Below are 17,135 nucleotides of genomic sequence, written 5' to 3'. Positions count from 1 at the left end.
TTTGCTGGCTTAAATCTTGCTCCCGCTCCATGTGATACAAGGTACAGCCGTTTGGACTTTCTTTTGCTCTCTGTGGCATTGTAATTTTCTTTACAATTGGTTTTATGAGCCATTTGCCTGCAAACTCTGTCATTTTGAACTACCCTTTCTGTTGCAAGTGCACTGGATCTTCCTCTTCCAGTTTTTACTGTTCGTCTTAGTCAGGGAGCTGGTGGAGTATAAACAGAACTGGTTTTATAGTGAAGTCTCCTGTAACATGCTTCTCTGCAAGACTGCCTCTATTGCCAATGGTTTTGTGGCATTCCAGTTTTAATGGATGTGCTCAGCTGAAACACATTCAAAAACTCAGTAAAAAGCCATTTTCAATCTTCAAGCCAAGCCTGATTTTTCTACACATAGTTAAAAACCGTAGTTAAAAACCGTAGTTCCCTAAACAGAAAACCTCTTCTGCAGCATTTTCTGTGTGACTCAGGTCAAGATTATAAAAGAAGATTTGTTTGTCATGTGTCACAGATCAGCATCTACTGATCCTGGAGACTCTTTTCACATTTCTCACGTCTGAACCTGTTACAACTGTTAAATGTATTGGTGCTTTCAGGATTGTGGCAAAGTGTTCTTGCATGCAGGATGTTTTCATAACCTGGCTAATGAAATAGAGGTGACTGGACTTCACACTCAGGGAAATGAGGTTATAAAAGTTTATAAGTTACATATTTTAGCCTAGATAACTTGCAAAGTTCCTTCCTTTAGCAGATGATTATAAATTCATGTTGTTTGATGAAACTTCATCCAAGTCAAAGACCTTTCACCTTCTTTGCAAAATGATCTCAATTCTCTTAGCGCTCTGTAGCCACAAACGAAGGAAATGTGAACAGCCAGGTCCTCTTTTTCCTGCTGTTGTAACTCTGTCTATATTCAGAGCACTTACTGTGGTAGACAGCTGACCCTCTCCTTATATTTATGGCAATGATTGCCAATTTGGTTCCTCTGGGTTATTTACTATGTCTGATTCTTGGTTTCACAAGAGGTCTGGGCAGCAGTGCTGCATGGGAGACAGGGAATGTCTCGGCCGCATGGCTAGTTGAGTCCCTCGAGACCCATCAGACCGTGGAAATGATGTGCCTGATGAACTCCCCAAGGAGGAGAAATGCAGGAGAGTTTCACTAACTGGTTACCAAATGCATTCTCCTGTTGAGAAAAATATTTGTTATGATGAAAGAAATAGCAGTTGGGAAGCTATTTAAAGAAATAGCTAAGGTGAAATCAGTGGGATTTCAAACTGAATCGGTAAATGCTTTTGGAGGGAGGTGCTGATATAAACCCATTGAAACAGTCTCGCTACAGGCTGAAAAATGAGACAGATATAAATCATCTTGGCTTTTCTGACTTTGGGAAAGCAGCCCTTATCGAGAATAACAAAGAAAATAACAATGAAAGCAGTCAGGAAGTCACATTTACTTACTGCCTGTTTCTGCTCCTGTCTCTCATGCAGAGCTGCTAAACAATTTGCCACCTTCTTTGTGAACGTCAACGTCACGTCTGAGCCTCATGAGGTCTCCGCTCTCTGGTTCCTGTGGTACGTGAGGCAGTGTGGGGGCACAGCCAGGATTTTCTCTATCACCAATGGGGGCCAGGTACAAAATGTCTCATATTCTTCCTCCTCTCTTGAAACCATAAAGAGCAAGTGGAGTGTTGTACCTGTCAAAGCCCTGCAATTAATGAAAAGAGGACAAAACACCAAGTTCATGTGGCACCGGAGACAACTGTGTTCTCATGGGATGGAACAGCCCCCTCGGCTAACTCTGTACAATGAGGAATTTTACTAGCTAGGCTTTGGGATAAATTGGGACAATTTAATCAATTGTGTTTTCCTGCATTCGCTTCAGCACAGTCCTTCTGTTGCTGTTTTGTTGCTTTTTTGCCAATTTGTTTTCTGTGGGTTACTTAGCACATTTGAATGTTTTCAAAAGTTCAAAGCAAGTGTACTTTTTTTTTTTTTTTTTTTGGTGTTGAAGTCTCTAATGGCAAGAGTTGGAAGTAGATTCCAAAAGGCCCTTCCTTCTTGGCACATCTCACATGGCAGCATGTTCTATGAGCTACTTCAGACTGTTTCTTGCCTTGGTCGTGGCGGGTGCCTGGGTGCCTGCAGAACATCACAGTTTCATGTGATTGTTCTGGATGGTTTCAGAAATGGGAAGAGAGGGTTGTCAAAGTAATTTGGATGTGATATGTCAGCAGCCTTTACTAGCCTCTTACCTCAATTAATGTGGCCTCAGAAAGCACACGCAGCATTTCAGACTTAAGCTACCAACAGCAAAAGTGGAGACAGTACCACACCCTTCCAAGTGTGCTGGGATAGGGAGACATTAAGAGAAGTTGCCTGGAGAGATGCAAAGTCTCCATCAACATCTGTCCATTGGGGTAAGAATAGACAACAGTGTGTCAAGAAAGATGTGAGTAGAACTAATGCTCCTCAGAGGTAGGAGCAAGACCTAAGTGCCTTCCTCCTCAGGAGCTCCTCAGCTGCATTTGCTGTCTGCAACTGCTAGACATTGCAGCAAGAATTAAAATTAATCCCAAGATACTCATAGCTAAACAAGACATGCAGACAGGGGAAAGCTAGTATGGGAAGAGCACATCCTTTTCTTTATGCTTGGATAAGGTAAGGTGTCTTGGTTTCTACCATCCTTCCCTCTCCCCTCACCCTGATCAAAATCAGTTGAGCAAAAACCGCTAAGGGTTTCTGACTTAACGGCCATGATAAGTTGTCTTCAGACAGCCATTTCAGTCTTTCAGCACAAGACTTTGTGGATCCTTTCCTCCTTGCCAGTACCAGCACCTTATATGTAAAAGTGAGCTGTTTGATACAATGCTGGTGGCTGGTAGATAAAAGAGGGTTACTGCTTCTCCTGAGCCTCTGCACAGACATCACAAGGAAATATATGTCACAGATTGTGCTTTTTTCCAGACAGCAATGTCTTTGTGTCTTCCCAGGGAAAGATAAAGCTCATTGCCTGCTGCACTCGAGGCCAGACCCAGTTACAGATCTGTCTTGCTTCTGGGCAGGTGCAGGCTTTCCAGCAACTGGAAGTTGCTGTCTTTGTCACACATGAGGGTTTTGGTAGCAAAATGATGGGTAAAATAGTCAAAACCTCTTTTTAATGAAGTGATATGCTTATACTAGCTAGAATACCTGCATTATACGTGTTTGTTCTCTAGTCTTCAAGAATCTTTAAGCCAGCTAATTGAGGAAGCCATTGCAAAAGTGGTTTAGGCAGCAATCCCCACTGAGGCTCGGGTTTGTGCCTTCACTCTTCTGAAAGTCTGGACCTCTTTATGCACCCTTAGGACGTGCAGATTTGGCCTGGAGTTTCTTGATTATGAGCAAAAGTCATATTCAATGTCATTTTGATTAATGCTGGTGATCTTTTGTTTGTGTTTGTTTTCTGTTTGTATTTTAGGAGAGGAAGTTTAAAGGGGGTTCTGGTCAGATATCGGAGAAACTAATGGAACGCCTCAAAGGCAGAGTTAAACTGGAGAGACCTGTGGTCCGTATTGATCAGACAGGTGATAATGTCATTGTGGAGACTCTAAACCATGAGATATATGAGGTAATTTGATCAGAATGAAAGTAGAGTATGCATTTAGTGGAGGAATACATCTGCTGTAGCTCTTAGCCAGATCTAATCAGGAAGTATCCATTTGTGTGTGTCTATTTCTCAGACTACGCTGACACTCTGTAAAACCTGCTTTACAGTTTTATTTATGACTGGGTCTCCTCTTGGTGTTCTGCTAGTTAGTTTCTGCCATTACTCTGCCTTTTCTGCCTTAACTTTTTCTGTGATTATGTATTTTTACATTTTAGTTCTGCATTGGGACCATTTCAAAGAAAGGAAAAATAACATTCCTGTTCATATCTAAATTTGTGGTTTGCAGAACAACAACAACAAAAAGACGTTTCAAATGCCTTTAGTAAGATTTTGCTTTTGTGCAGTGGTGCTGTGAAATGCTCCATCAGTACATGATTACCCTCAATGGCACCCACAGGGTGGCAGCTCCCTTCTGCATGCGGAGTCCAGCTTGCCACGGGGGTTTGTGCAGGACCATCACAGTCTGCAAGATCCCCGTCTCACTGGTGGCAGTGTTTGGAAGAAAAAGGGAAGAGGCTGTTTGGCAGAGAAGCATGTCTAAGGATGTCCTGGAGTAGGAACTCTCTCCCTCCCCCAGGGATTTTTAAACCCCGGAATTAAAGCATAGGCTTCTCTCTCCATGCTGGCAGAGTGGCAGCCAGGTTGGAGGAGACAGGCTTCCTGCACTGAGCAGCCCCACCAGCATCAGAGCGCCTGAGAGCAGCAGTGTCTAATGTGATAGTGTCACCCTGAGCCTCGAAGCAGTGTCCTTCATTGCTCCAGTCAGACACAGGACCTGTGAGAGGGATGGCGCATGTTCAGGAAAGCTGAAATCACTATCAGTGTTCCTTTTGCTGAAGTAGTATCCTGTGAACATGCACAAAAGCGATTTATCTTTTTTTTTTTTTTTTTTTTTAACAGCTTATAATTTCAGCAAATGTGGGTCACATTTTTCCTGGGGATGGTGAAATGCACTTTTACCTACACCACAAGATCTGTCTTGTCCCATTCCCCACCTGTCTCCAGCCAAGTTTCACCTCTGGTCCTGTAGTGTCCAGAAAGCTGTCAAGAATCATCTAACCACAAAACAACATGTTTTCCCCAGTTCCTTTTTCTGAAATGGCAGACTTATTTGGGTCACCTAGAAATATCTGTGTGGGAAAGCCAAGCAGCAAAGTCAGGTGCAGGAAAGTTGTTAAGGACTGATAAGAGCGTCTTTGAAAGGTGTTCTGTGGGCCAAGCTCAGTGAGAGGCGCTGCCTTGTCTGTACTGACTATGTTTTATGTTTCAGGGCAAGTACGTGATCAGTGCTATCCCTCCAATCCTGACAACAAAGATTCATTACAAACCGGAACTGCCGCCAAAGAGAAACCAGTTAATTCAGCGTTTGCCTATGGGGTGTGTCATAAAATGCATGATGTACTACAGGGAAGCCTTCTGGGAGAGGAAGGGTATGTGGGGAAAGTGAAGGATTTGGGGAACCCTGTGCTACACTCGTTTTGAAGCTCTGCTGTCTGTCAGGGAATAAATCTAAAAGGGGGTTAAATGTGCAAACCCCCCAAAGCAGACACACAGAGAAGTGAAAGGTAAAGCTCCTTAGAAAGGAGAGCTCTTCCTCCAAGCCTGAGTGCACACCTTTTCCCGACATGAGTTCAGACCCAAATTGGAACCCAAATCTCCTTGTTGCTAGTGAGGAGGGACAACTGAGAGAACAAGCAAGGTTTCGCCAGGATGCATTGTTGAAACCTGCAATGCACAGAAGCAGTGACCCTGGAGCAGTAAGTCCGTGCTTCTCTCTGCCAGGGACAGAGTTAGGGCAGCTAGAGAGAATTTACAGCTCATGGCAAGGAGAGCTTAAGGTGTAAGCAAGACCTTTCCTTGTTCTTAATCCTCTGTTCTACAGACTTGATATCTCAGAGGACTGGAAAAAGTAGGTTAGCTTTTTGTTTAACTCAAGATATTTTTTCCATGTACTGCAACATCGTGTGTTTCTCAGCTTTAACTGGTACCATTTCCTGACCTATTTGTATGACCAGATTAGTTTCCACATCCTAGGTAATGATACTGAGAGTTTCACTGGGCGAGAAACCTTTTCACTGTTAAGAATATAATTTTGCATGTTTCAGGGCAAAAACTGGCCATTGGGATTAGAAAGAAACGTAGGCAGGTTTATACATTGTTATCTATATGGAGTTTTTTGTGTGTTCATCTGAAACACGTACTGATGTGATACTAGATTAGACGGCCCGTGTTTCTGCTGCATTACAGTTATGGGACACCATTCCTGACAGTCTTATTTTCAGCAAAATCAGTGACCAGATGTAATTACACTGGGTTTTGTTGCTGCTGTTGTAGTTTTGGCCAAAGTTATTCATGGAATGAACTTGCTAGATCTGTTTATTTTTAATGTTTATTGCCCCCAATATAGAAAGCCAAAGGGACTTGCAACAATCCACAGAAATTCCTTGCTAAGTAATAATGGAATTTAAATGTGACTTTTATAAGTCTGTGTACAAAATTTCCCAGAGTCAGAAGGAAGCAAAGAGAAGCACTGTTACAAAAACACTTCAGACATGTAGGTATTATTGTACAATTCCTTTTATGGCTAATTTTCCTTGCTCATTACTATCAGAAACAACAATCATCAACAAGTTTCTCTGACAATCATTTTGGTTTCTCTTCCCCTCTTAGGTTATTGCGGTTCCCTTGTCATTGAGGATGAAGAGTCTCCAATTGGAATAACCATAGATGACACGAAACCTGATGGATCTTTCCCTGCCATTATGGGGTTAGGAGCTTCTAGCCCGTATTTACAAGACAAGTATTTCTTTTTGTATGAAGGAGTGGGAGGAGGAGGAAGAGGGGAAATGGCCAGGTTACATCATGGGTACCCACTCCCAGAGTCTTTACAGATAGAGGAGAGTACTTCTGGCAAGCCTCTTGTGCCTCTCTAGTCTGTATAAGCTTTTAGGTGAAGCTTCTGCTACAAATAGCTTGATACAAAAAGGAGATGGTCGGGAAGGAGTTGCTGAATTCAGCTGTAGTTTATTTTAAGCATTCAGTTAATGTATTTTTTTTCTTGCTGCGGAGTAGATTTAGAAATAAATCCCTTTCTTGCCTAGCTTTGTGAGCCTTTGTTTGGCTTATGTTCGGCCTTGTATTTAGCACCTGGGCCAAAGTGAAAATCCAGTTGTCCAAGAAATCCTCATTTCCCTCGTGTTCCCATTGAGCTGAGGCAGCCCAACGAGCATCAGCTGGTGGTTGAGCGGGGCAGCAGCTGTGCAGTGAAGAAATCAGGCTTCTGAAGAAACTGCCAAGTAAAAAAGCTGTAGTTTGCACAGATGGGAAAATATGTAACAGCATTGACTGGCTTTTAAAATAGGTTAAGTGAATATCTACAATATCTACAAATGTTTCCACTGTAATCGAGGTGAGACTGCCAAAAAAGGCCAATATAAATGTCAGGCAACTGTTCCTTAAGTATCTGGCAAGGAAAAGCTTGCCACTTCAGCTGAACTGTACGTGTTTATGGGCATGTTCAAGGCTTAAAAACTTCTATGACCAGAGAGCAATAAGCTGCCTCCAAACCCCATATGGCAAACAGTTTCCTGCTTTCTCCTTGTGGATTTCTGCAACTTTCTAAAAGACTGCAGGAATATACTTCATGCCCTGCGTATCTCCACTAAGGTCAGATGACCTAATCACCAAATCTATTTCCTTCAAGCTGCATGAATATTAATCCCAGTCCTTACAGGACTGATCCATGACACCGTGCAGTGCTTGTCAGAGCAGCAGGCTCCCATCAGTTATTAACACCAAAAGATACAGACAGTGGTATGGCCAGCTGTCTGCAAGACTTGAAAAGCTCAAGAAAACTCAAGGTCTCGGTCCTTTCGGATAAGACTTCGGTATAAAAGGATAGGCAGTGCAGGCTAGTTTGCTGGACGCTGTTGTCTCTCTGCCCACTTTGGGTGTAACTCTGCTCTCCTGAATCAGTGGGGATGGAGTGTTCATTCCCACGGAGCAGAATGAGGCCAGTGCTGGCAGCTTTGAAAACACACTTGCAATCTGCAACTTTCTCATCTGTTAGCTGCCAGGCAGTCCTCTGCGCCTGCCCCCTGGGAACGCATGCTCTCCCTTTCAATTAACTCCACAGGGTGCCCTGCACAGGCCTTCTCACCCGTGTGACTTGTAATTATTAAGTGATGAGGTATGATGATAAAGTGTCAAGCCCATTACGTACCGGTAAAGTGCTTTGCTTGTCTCTTTTTTTTTTTTTTTTTTTTTTTAGAGTAATTTCAAGCAAGAGCTTGCGAATCAGCTGGGGTGCTGACACTGCATAATATTTATATGCCATATTTTTCTTTTCAGTTTCATCCTTACCAGAAAGGCTGTTAAACTGGCACATCTCAGTAAGGAAGAGAGGTAGGAGTTCAGAAACTGTAAATATTTCAGAAGTCGGTTCTCTGGGATGCTTCCCCACAGGAATGTGTGTGAATACCTGTGTGCATATGCACATATGCACATGATCAGTGCAACTACCAATACTGGAAATTGGGGCAAAAATTGAGCTTTTGGCAAAAACAGGCCAAGACACTAATGCTAATATCCATCCAGTTATGGATATTTCCTAGTTTTGAAGTCCTGCCCACTCTTCCATGTTATGATTTACCAGCTCTGTATCTCTGCATGAACTGAGATTTTTTCCGAAGACATTTCCTGACTGCATCCCCAGTGAATGATGCTTCACCCCAGGGATATAGGGAGTACTGACATGCCTAGTTTTGGGTGTCCTTCACATGAAGACTGAGTGATAAAATTTTTAAACCTCCATGTTTACAACAGTATGGTTTCTCCATTAGTCTGTGAAATAAGCAAACAGTGCTTTCTAAATAAAATTTTGGTACACATGCAAGAGAAAGAGGAGTTCTGCTTAGGAATGTAAGTAGTATTCTCCAGCTTATATTTTGTTCTTAGCTATAGTAAATCTGTAGGGATTTCATTGATTTATATTGCTTCTCTTCTGGTCTTACACCAGTGAACGTGAGAATGAATTGGTTCTGCATCCTTAAATAACTGTACAAAGATTTATTTTTTTAGAGGTCACTGCCAAAATCAACCTACTGTTCCCATTCCTTGGGTCCATTTTGGATGTCACATTTAGGCACCAGCATTTGAAATATGTATGTTAAGATATGATCTTGAAATCAGACATAAAAACAAAGCCAAACTCAACTTTCTTTCCAATGTAGTCCAATAAATGTGATTTTTTTTTTTTTTTTTATAAAAGCAATAACTGAGAGGGTTCTTTCAACCTTTTTTTTCTGACTGATTTTATTTTCATATAGGAAGAAGAAGATCTGTGAGGCATATGCCAAGGCAATGGGGATGGAAGAGGCATTACATGTAAGAAATGAATGCCAGTTTTTACCTCTGTCGTACAGTAATGTTACGCCTTTCCTCTGGAGGAGGAAGCCAAAATTCCTGTTACCTAAAATGTGTACCTAAAATTGCATGTTGTGCCATACAATTTATACTCCCAAAGGTAGAGCAGCAGCATCTAGTGCAGGGAGAAAAGAGCTGCCCACCTCACTCTTTCCAAGAAAAGAGAAGGCAGTGCATGGATTTATTTGTCCCATCACTTCCCCACGGGAGGCTAGTGCTTCTATAAAAGTGCAAAGATTTGTTATGTGGGGATGGATAGCATTAGCCAGGTGACATGGCACTCCTTTGACACGTATCCTTCACCTGTTTTTTCCCTCTTCAGAGGAAATCTGGTTTTTATTTCCAATTTCTCTGCTACTGTTTCACTCTAATATTTGCTAATACTTACAGCCTGTGCATTATGAAGAAAAGAACTGGAGCATGGAGCAATATTCCGGGGGTTGTTACACAGCCTACTTCCCACCAGGCATAATGTATTCTTATGGAAGGTAAAACAGAATGCTTTGCTTTCTAATTTACATTTCTTAGTTTGTGTACAATGATATAACTTATGCAACAAACTTATGGCATGTGTAGCATATTGGGGGAACTCTAAGCCTCTTTCCACTCCCCTACTCCCCAGCTAGCAAGGATCTTGCTATTGACTTTAGTAACAGCAGAGTTTCTCTTGTGACTTTCAAGGAAACAAAGCATAGTCACAAAGGGACCTGCTAAAGCCAGGAAACCTTTCCCCACTAGGTTACTTACAGTATTTGCTGCTATGCAGTGTTTGCAGTAGATCCCTTTAATGTTTTCTAAGACCTTGAGGGCACACATTGTGGACAGATGAAGAGTCTCCACTGACTGTGTAGGTGGAGCACCAGGTTCTGGTGAAGGCCATTGAGTCACATCACGAGGGGAAGACACAAAACTCTTACATGAAAACTCATTTGCTCTTCCCACCTTGCAAAGCCTCCCATGTCCTTTCCACACAGAATTGCTGTAGTCCTACAGCAATTTCCAAAAAGGAAAGTGTTAGATAACACTGATTAATACTCGGTATATCACTGAAAAGCGTGTGGAAGGCATGGTTCAGCACATAATAGGAACAACCAGACAAATCTTGTATCCATAGCCAAAGACCATACAAACCATGTAGCACATCACAGCGTGAGCTCCTTAGCATGTCCATCATGGAGTTACATCCTGCCTCTGTGCCAAGATGCGAGTGGGAATAAGTCATCCCGTGCATAGCCTCTGCGGTTGTAATTTTTCTGAACACATGGGTAGTGATGGGTGAGGCCTCTGACCTGGGGAAGCTGGTGTCATGCAGACAGGGAAAACCTCATCAAGGGTTAGATGGGAGCCCTTAGAGGAAGTACATCTCTCTATGGGAAAGGGAGCTCATTACCTATGGCTGGGTTGAGCGGGATGCTTGTGCAGCTTGGCATGGCTGAAGGGCTGGCTTATATGACCCCACAGGGTGGAATGCAACTCTGAACGCTGAGGCCTTCAGCTGCCATCCCCTTTTGGCAGGACTCACAGCCAGGCAAGTCCAGTCTCCAAATAGAAGCTGGTATTAGTGACCCATCACTGCAAAAACATCATTCACATCCCATTGTAATGGCAGGATAGTAACAAAGCTGCCATGCAGAAGACATAAATCTGTCAGCTGCCCTGCGTTTCTGGAGGCTGTTAGGATTATCTTTTATCCCAGCACTAAAATGAGGCTCATACTATTTTGCACGGAAACTGGGCACGCTGATTTATGCCTTAGATTTTTTCTTTCCGAGATCTTGGGTTTTGTGTACAGAAGCAAGTGGGTGGTCCTGCAGGGACAGCTTATTGCACCATGCTCCCCAGCCAGGTCTGCAGAAGTTCTGGAGAACTGAAGTTGAGCGCTCCATCAAAGCCCATAAATTGCTTTCAGAAGGATCATTGCCTACCTGTTACTTGTCATCTGACATTCTCCATTTGTTTTAAAGGATCATTCGCCAGCCCATTGACAGAATCTACTTTGCTGGCACGGAGACAGCTACCCAATGGAGTGGATACATGGAGGGGGCCGTACAGGCAGGAGAGAGAGCAGCCAGAGAGGTACAGACTGTTAGTTTGCTTTCAGCGTCTCTATTAGAAGGTTAAAAAGGATTAAGTGCAGCTTGGAGGATCTGATTTTGTGTATCACACTCTGTAATTATGCAGAGCCTCCTAGAATTGATGAGGAAGAATCACAGAAAAGGATGTAAACCAAAGCCTTTTTTTTTTTTGTTTTTAAACTTTATGAAGTTTGTTATTGAATAAAGTGAAGCCAAGAATCTTAGCTGAATCAGAACATTACGCAGTGTACTCCTGCACTGGAGACTTAAAATGAAGTTCATGCCATATACCTCATGTCTAGAGGAAAAAACCCTCCAACCTGATGCTGCCCTTAGATATACTGTCACAATTTCTAACAAATTAATCACTGTATGTTTTAAAAGTAATTTAAGTCATTACAAATGCTCACAGCTATTTCCTGTATAGCAATCTGGAAATCTGAGCATTGTTCTCATTTTTGATCTATCCCTTCTGCTTCTCCTTTTATGACAGAGTACTGTTAGCTCAGCTTTATGAATTCATAATGGGCAGCTCTGATAATGTCTAAATCTCCTCAGAATGACACACATTGGGCTGGCTTCCCAGTCACAGTGAAATCCTTTTACAACAGTCTGGAGAGAGGAAAAAAACCCATTAAAGGGCGTACATTACAGTTACAACTGCTGTATGACAGAGACATGGAGCTGTTATTTAAGGGGAAGTCAGCCCTTTGCTTCCATTTGATAGAGTGTCATATTCACCTTATAATCCTCATTACTTGCTGTTTCAAGTCACCTAATTTCTCTTTTTCTCCATGCCTGTGAGCAATAGTTACAGAGATGGTTAGCTGTCTCTTCTGGAGACATTCATTTGCCCCTGAGAACCTCCATGATTGCTACCATCACTATTCTCAAGAAAAATCCTCTGTGAGCTTTGTACTGCCTGAATAGCCAAGAGGTAGCTTCATAATTGTATACTTGGAAAGCCCCAGAGTCGTATCTCTCCTCTTTCTAGTTTGTGATCCAAGCAGCATCACTCCTAATTTGTTTTGTGTCCTGAGTGTGTGGCAGTAACTTCACCTTGCTATTTCTCACTGTGGTGTGAAAAAGCATTTTTACTTGTACTCAGAAAAAAAAATTAAATAAACATCTGGAGAAGCTGTAGTTCATGTAGATTTCTGAGTGAAGTTCTTCCTACAAATGACTCTGTGAAACTGTCCTTTTATTATTAAAACACTGGTTAGCCACGTGACCATTTGATGACCAGCTGTCATATATTTACACAAACTAATAATAACACCTCCTTTTTCTCTCTTTGCTGATATAAACAGAGAAATCGCTATACAATTTCTGGTTCAAAACACTTTCAGGTAGTCATAGTTATGCCTTTTGTCAATGTCACCTTTCTCTGACTTGCTCTGCTTTTCCAAAATTGAAAGTAGTGTGGGTTTTATTTTTTTCTCATGTGGTACAAATAATTTTTTCTTCTAGATATTGCACGCTATGGGGAGGATCTCAGAGAATGAAATTTGGATGCCAGAGCCAGAGTCAAAGGTAAACCAGACTTTCTCGTTGTCACCCAGTCAGGTGTGTACCCCTCAGTTTGGCTGCAATCCCTACTTCATTGAGGTTTTTGTTACCTTACATGCACCATTCATTTTTTTTGGTCTCATCTGAGGAATATTAGCAATATTATTAACAATACTATTAACAATAACCCCTGTCTGAGGACTGGATGGCCAAGACCCAGGGGCAAGGATCTTGGAGCATTAGGAACTGCAAAATGCAGGAAATCAGCCTAGTTCTGCTCAGTCCCAGGACATGGTTTTAAGCCAAATATAACCTCCTTCCAGTCACAAGTCCCTCCACCTTTGCTGTCCCATGGACAATAGAAAATACACATTTCACAGCCCTGACCCTCCTTCCCTACCCCAATCTGGTCCTTGGGGAAAAATCTGTGATCTCCCCAACCTAGCAGGGGATGTTTGCCGCATCCCTGCTCACATGGTGAGAGAGACCGTGCTGTGGTACCATCTCCTCTCTCCCCCAGGATGTCCCAGCCCGACCGTTCACCACCACCTTCTGGGAGAGGAACCTGCCGTCTGTGCCGGGACTGCTGTGCCTGCTTAGCTCCACCGTGTGTTTCACCTCTGTGGCTGCTGTGGGGCTGTTTGCCTATAAAAAGGGACTACTAATTCAAAACTAGTGGGGACCACACATCCAGTGGAAGGCGGCATACTCCCACTTCTTCTCTTTTACCGGATGAGTGTCATTTTTGGAAAGAAGTGACATGGACAGCTGGAAAGGGCGAAAGTTGTTCTCCTTGTGATTATTCTTTTTAGTACCACATAATTAATGCACCAAATCTACTGCAGTTGCTACCAGCTAAACAGGAATAAATCAACTGTGGGGTTGTTTTTCAAATTTGCCTTTTCCTTGTCCATTTGTTTTGATTGGACACGATAACATCGATGTTATATTCCTAATACAGGCAAGGCAAAATGCAGATCACACCTTTCCTGAAAGGCAAAGAGACCTTGGAGAATGCATTGATTTCCACTTGCTGCTTTATTTTTTACCAGACGAGATAATAAATACCCTTATGTATTCACCTCGGTTAGCAGCTCAGAATATCTGAGGTCATTCCCATAACATCCCTGCTGCACAGAAGAGATTAGCATGCCAATCAAACATAGAATTGCCAAATTAATTTTCAAATGCATTTGATTAATTATTAATCATCGCAACGTGAAACTGAACCATGAGCTGGTTGAAAAGAGGTAATTAGCACGAAGCAACTCACTAAACGGTGAGAGAGGAAGCGCGAGTGGACTTTATTCTGCCCGCTACCAAGCAAACATCTGCGCTTATCCATTCTGCAGAGTGCCTGCATCGGTGTGGCACAGCCATGGCGCAACTCTCGGTTACTTCCTGGCCCGAGAGTATCTGATCCAGCCCAGCCGTTTGCTGTTAAAACGGAGTGAAATGAACTAGAAAAGTTAAAGCCCCTCTGACTTGCAGCAGGTGCTGGCTGTTATTTTCCAAATGGCAGCAGCTTCCTGGCTCCCTGTCAATTTGCTGCCCCTCGTTTTGCTCGTAATCTGTACCGCCTTCCTCCAATGAGGAGAAATATATTTGGGGCTTGAATTACTGCCTTGTAAATTACAGTAATTGGATGCATCTGCCTGTTCCGCTCTTATTATGTACATGATACACTTAAAATAATCACTTTAGTGTTTAACTGAAGTCTGGTATATATGTTTCACAACGTACCATCATGATGCGGTCTTTTTGCCATGAAATGTGAGCATTGTATGTGACCATGAACTCGACTGTTGTTCATCATGGGTGAAATGTGCCTTTCAATAGTCCTGCAACCTATAGACCTCTTCTATAAACTTTTCTTCAGATTCTTTCTCGTGTTGTTTTTTGTGAGTTTATGGAAGGTGGTGTTTCTCTAGTGTGTTAAATCACTCGGCAAATCACGTGCAGCAGCCACCAAACCCCTGCTCTGCTTGATATGATCCATGTGTATATGCCAACAGAAATACCTATCTACCCAAGATGACTTGCTCCTGGCCTCTGCTTCAACTACATTCATATGTCCTCTTGGTTTTTCGAACAAAAGCCTTGTAGACAGTATGAGTGCAGACCAATCTCAGCCTAGGTGCTGGTGGGCTTCAAACCAGAAGCCATTTCCAGAGGGAAGGGGTGCTTCAGGCGGCCCCTTGTCATCGGGTGTGAGCAGGCACTCACGGTGCCAGTGTTAAGACTGTACAGACACTACATGTCTCCTGAGCTACTTTGTTCATTGTTCACAGGCATTCTATGTGAGGATCAGTCAGCCACTACCAGTTTCTCTGGGGGAAAAAAAAAGCCTGAACAGATTATTTATATAAAGACATCAACATTTGCGGCTTCAGCTTTCCCATCTACCTTGAACTTACACATGCACTTCAAGTTTCCCACACTGGAAAGGAGAGAATAGTCTCCGTAGGAATCATCAATGTTGGATTTTGAACACACTAAGCTGTAGTATTAAATGCTTGTTTAAAGGATTTTTGACACATTGTTTGACAGGTTGGTTTAGCACCCACCTTAGGAACATTTTAAGGAGGGAGGAAATGACTAATGTGAATTGCTGTTTGATTGCAGGGCTCCCTGCTGAATATGTTCTCCCCAGCTCCAGCCATTACTGAGCAGGGATTCCTCTGCACTAGGACTACCCCCTGCATGCAGCCTGGCACAGCCACAGTGCCCGCCCCAGGGCTCAGGGAGGGAGCACAGGCTCGCTCCTGACAAGCCTTTTGTGGCGTGAAAGGGTTCTGCACCCTTACACACTTACCCCCAGGGCGATGTTTCCACCACCTAAAAAGCACTATCTATATCTGTTCAAAAATATTCATCCATGCTTTTGTGTTTGTGGCAATTAGAATCATTCATTTTGTTGCTGACCTTAAACCTGACATCCGAATTTCACAGCTTTTGTGTGCACATGCAAAAGGGACCCCAAATCATCTGGAATACACCCATGAGCTGACACCATCCAGCTTCGCTTTTCAGCTTTCTCACACACATTTCTATTGCAATTTGTTCAGGTTTTGAAGCGCAAGTTCGATTTGGCTGAACTAGTCTCAAACTGTTAAACAGGGCCGGGTACAAACAATGTTCCCCACTTCACAGGGAAAAAAGCACGTCTCACTGCTGTGGGAGTGGTAAGCGGCAAATGAAATGAAAGAGGTTGATTAAAATTGGCATTTCTGAAACTCCTGCAGCTCCCAGGCACCACGCTGCTGCTGCGAAAGGGCAGCATTTGTCAGAGATTATAGACCAGTTTCCATCCTGCTTTAATGCCCTTTCTGACAATCAGAACAATTTCCCTGTTTAAACATTAAACATTTAGCTTAAATATTAAACAGCCAGGCATCTTTCTTAAACCAATTTTGAAACAGAATGGGACTGAGTTTGTCACCTCTGACAACTCTCCAAGCGAGCTGCTGCTGTTATTAAAACTGTGAGGCTGAAGCACAGTCAAAACACCTCTTTCTGCTGGGCACTAAGTGGAGTTCTCATCCAGGCCATGAGGTGGGAAAGCATTTGGTGACCTTCCCTAACCAGGGGTGCTCAGTGCCCTAGTTTTTGGAGGAAGAGCCATGCACTCCCTTGGCAGAGGTGGGAGATGCTTTGTCCTCTCAAAGTAAGGAGTGAGATGAGAGAGGCCAAGGTCCACACCAAGTCCATCAGCACCAGGGTGGGAGCTGAATTGCATTGACATGCTTGGGAAATGGGAAAGCCTCAGGTGAAAAGGCTCCTGTTTAATGCTTGGGAATAAAGCCAAGACTGGCTTTAAAGAGCAAGCACTGGCAGAAGGAGCAGCAGAGGGGAAAGAGAGAAAAAAAAAATAGACTAAGCTTCTATACTAGCAGTGAAATAAGAAGCCCCACGGAGCAGATAGATCAGGCTGTGTGAAATAAGCAAGTGGAGATGACACATGTGAGAGAACCTGCCTCTTTTTTAATTAAATTGCTGGTTTTGCTTACAGATACCACAGCAGCTATGCCCAAGCCCCTGACAGCATGACGCATAATTAGCCTTTCAACACCTTTGAGAGCCACAGAAATCGGCACCAGGGATGGAAAAACACTCCTATGAGACTCGTGCTTCCCACCTCCTTTCTGCCCTGCTGCCCTCGGCTGCAGCTCCTGCCTGTGCAGGGCTGCATGACTGCCCCCCTCCCTGGCTGCCATCAACAAGCCCCATGAGGATGGGGACCTTGAAACACGACAGGCTGCTGGGCCACCTGGACGGGCAGGAAGTGTGGGAGGAGAGCCACTGACTGGCTTTTTTGCACCATCAGCCCAGCAAGGCTTTCCTTCCCTCGTCACCTGCCCATCACGCAACCTCCAAAATGCTCAGTGTGGGAACTGACAACCCAAACGCCCCTTTCTCACATGGTAAACCTACCACATGAGAGGTCTGAGAAGGGACCATCATCATGAGGATGAAG

General features: G+C 43.3%; 1 protein-coding gene across 1 annotated transcript in view; it reads left to right on the top strand.

The window, feature by feature from the left end:
* LOC141471894 (amine oxidase [flavin-containing] A-like) overlaps window positions 1-14,543 on the top strand; it is a 39,661-nt gene extending 25,118 nt beyond the window's left edge. The window contains exons 6-15 of the mRNA XM_074158629.1: window positions 1,493-1,634; window positions 3,462-3,611; window positions 4,921-5,080; window positions 6,321-6,417; window positions 8,001-8,054; window positions 8,978-9,035; window positions 9,465-9,562; window positions 11,039-11,150; window positions 12,620-12,682; window positions 13,179-14,543. Coding sequence (XP_074014730.1) covers window positions 1,493-1,634; window positions 3,462-3,611; window positions 4,921-5,080; window positions 6,321-6,417; window positions 8,001-8,054; window positions 8,978-9,035; window positions 9,465-9,562; window positions 11,039-11,150; window positions 12,620-12,682; window positions 13,179-13,334 — 1,090 coding nt within the window. The 3' untranslated portion in view covers window positions 13,335-14,543. The remainder of the gene's footprint in view (window positions 1-1,492; window positions 1,635-3,461; window positions 3,612-4,920; window positions 5,081-6,320; window positions 6,418-8,000; window positions 8,055-8,977; window positions 9,036-9,464; window positions 9,563-11,038; window positions 11,151-12,619; window positions 12,683-13,178) is intronic.
* Window positions 14,544-17,135: the final 2,592 nt, after the last annotated feature.

Source organism: Numenius arquata, chromosome 1, assembly GCF_964106895.1.
Source record: "Numenius arquata chromosome 1, bNumArq3.hap1.1, whole genome shotgun sequence".
NCBI lineage: Eukaryota > Metazoa > Chordata > Aves > Charadriiformes > Scolopacidae > Numenius > Numenius arquata.
Note: the sequence above shows the minus strand (reverse complement) of the source record. Positions and strands in the feature narration are given on the sequence as shown.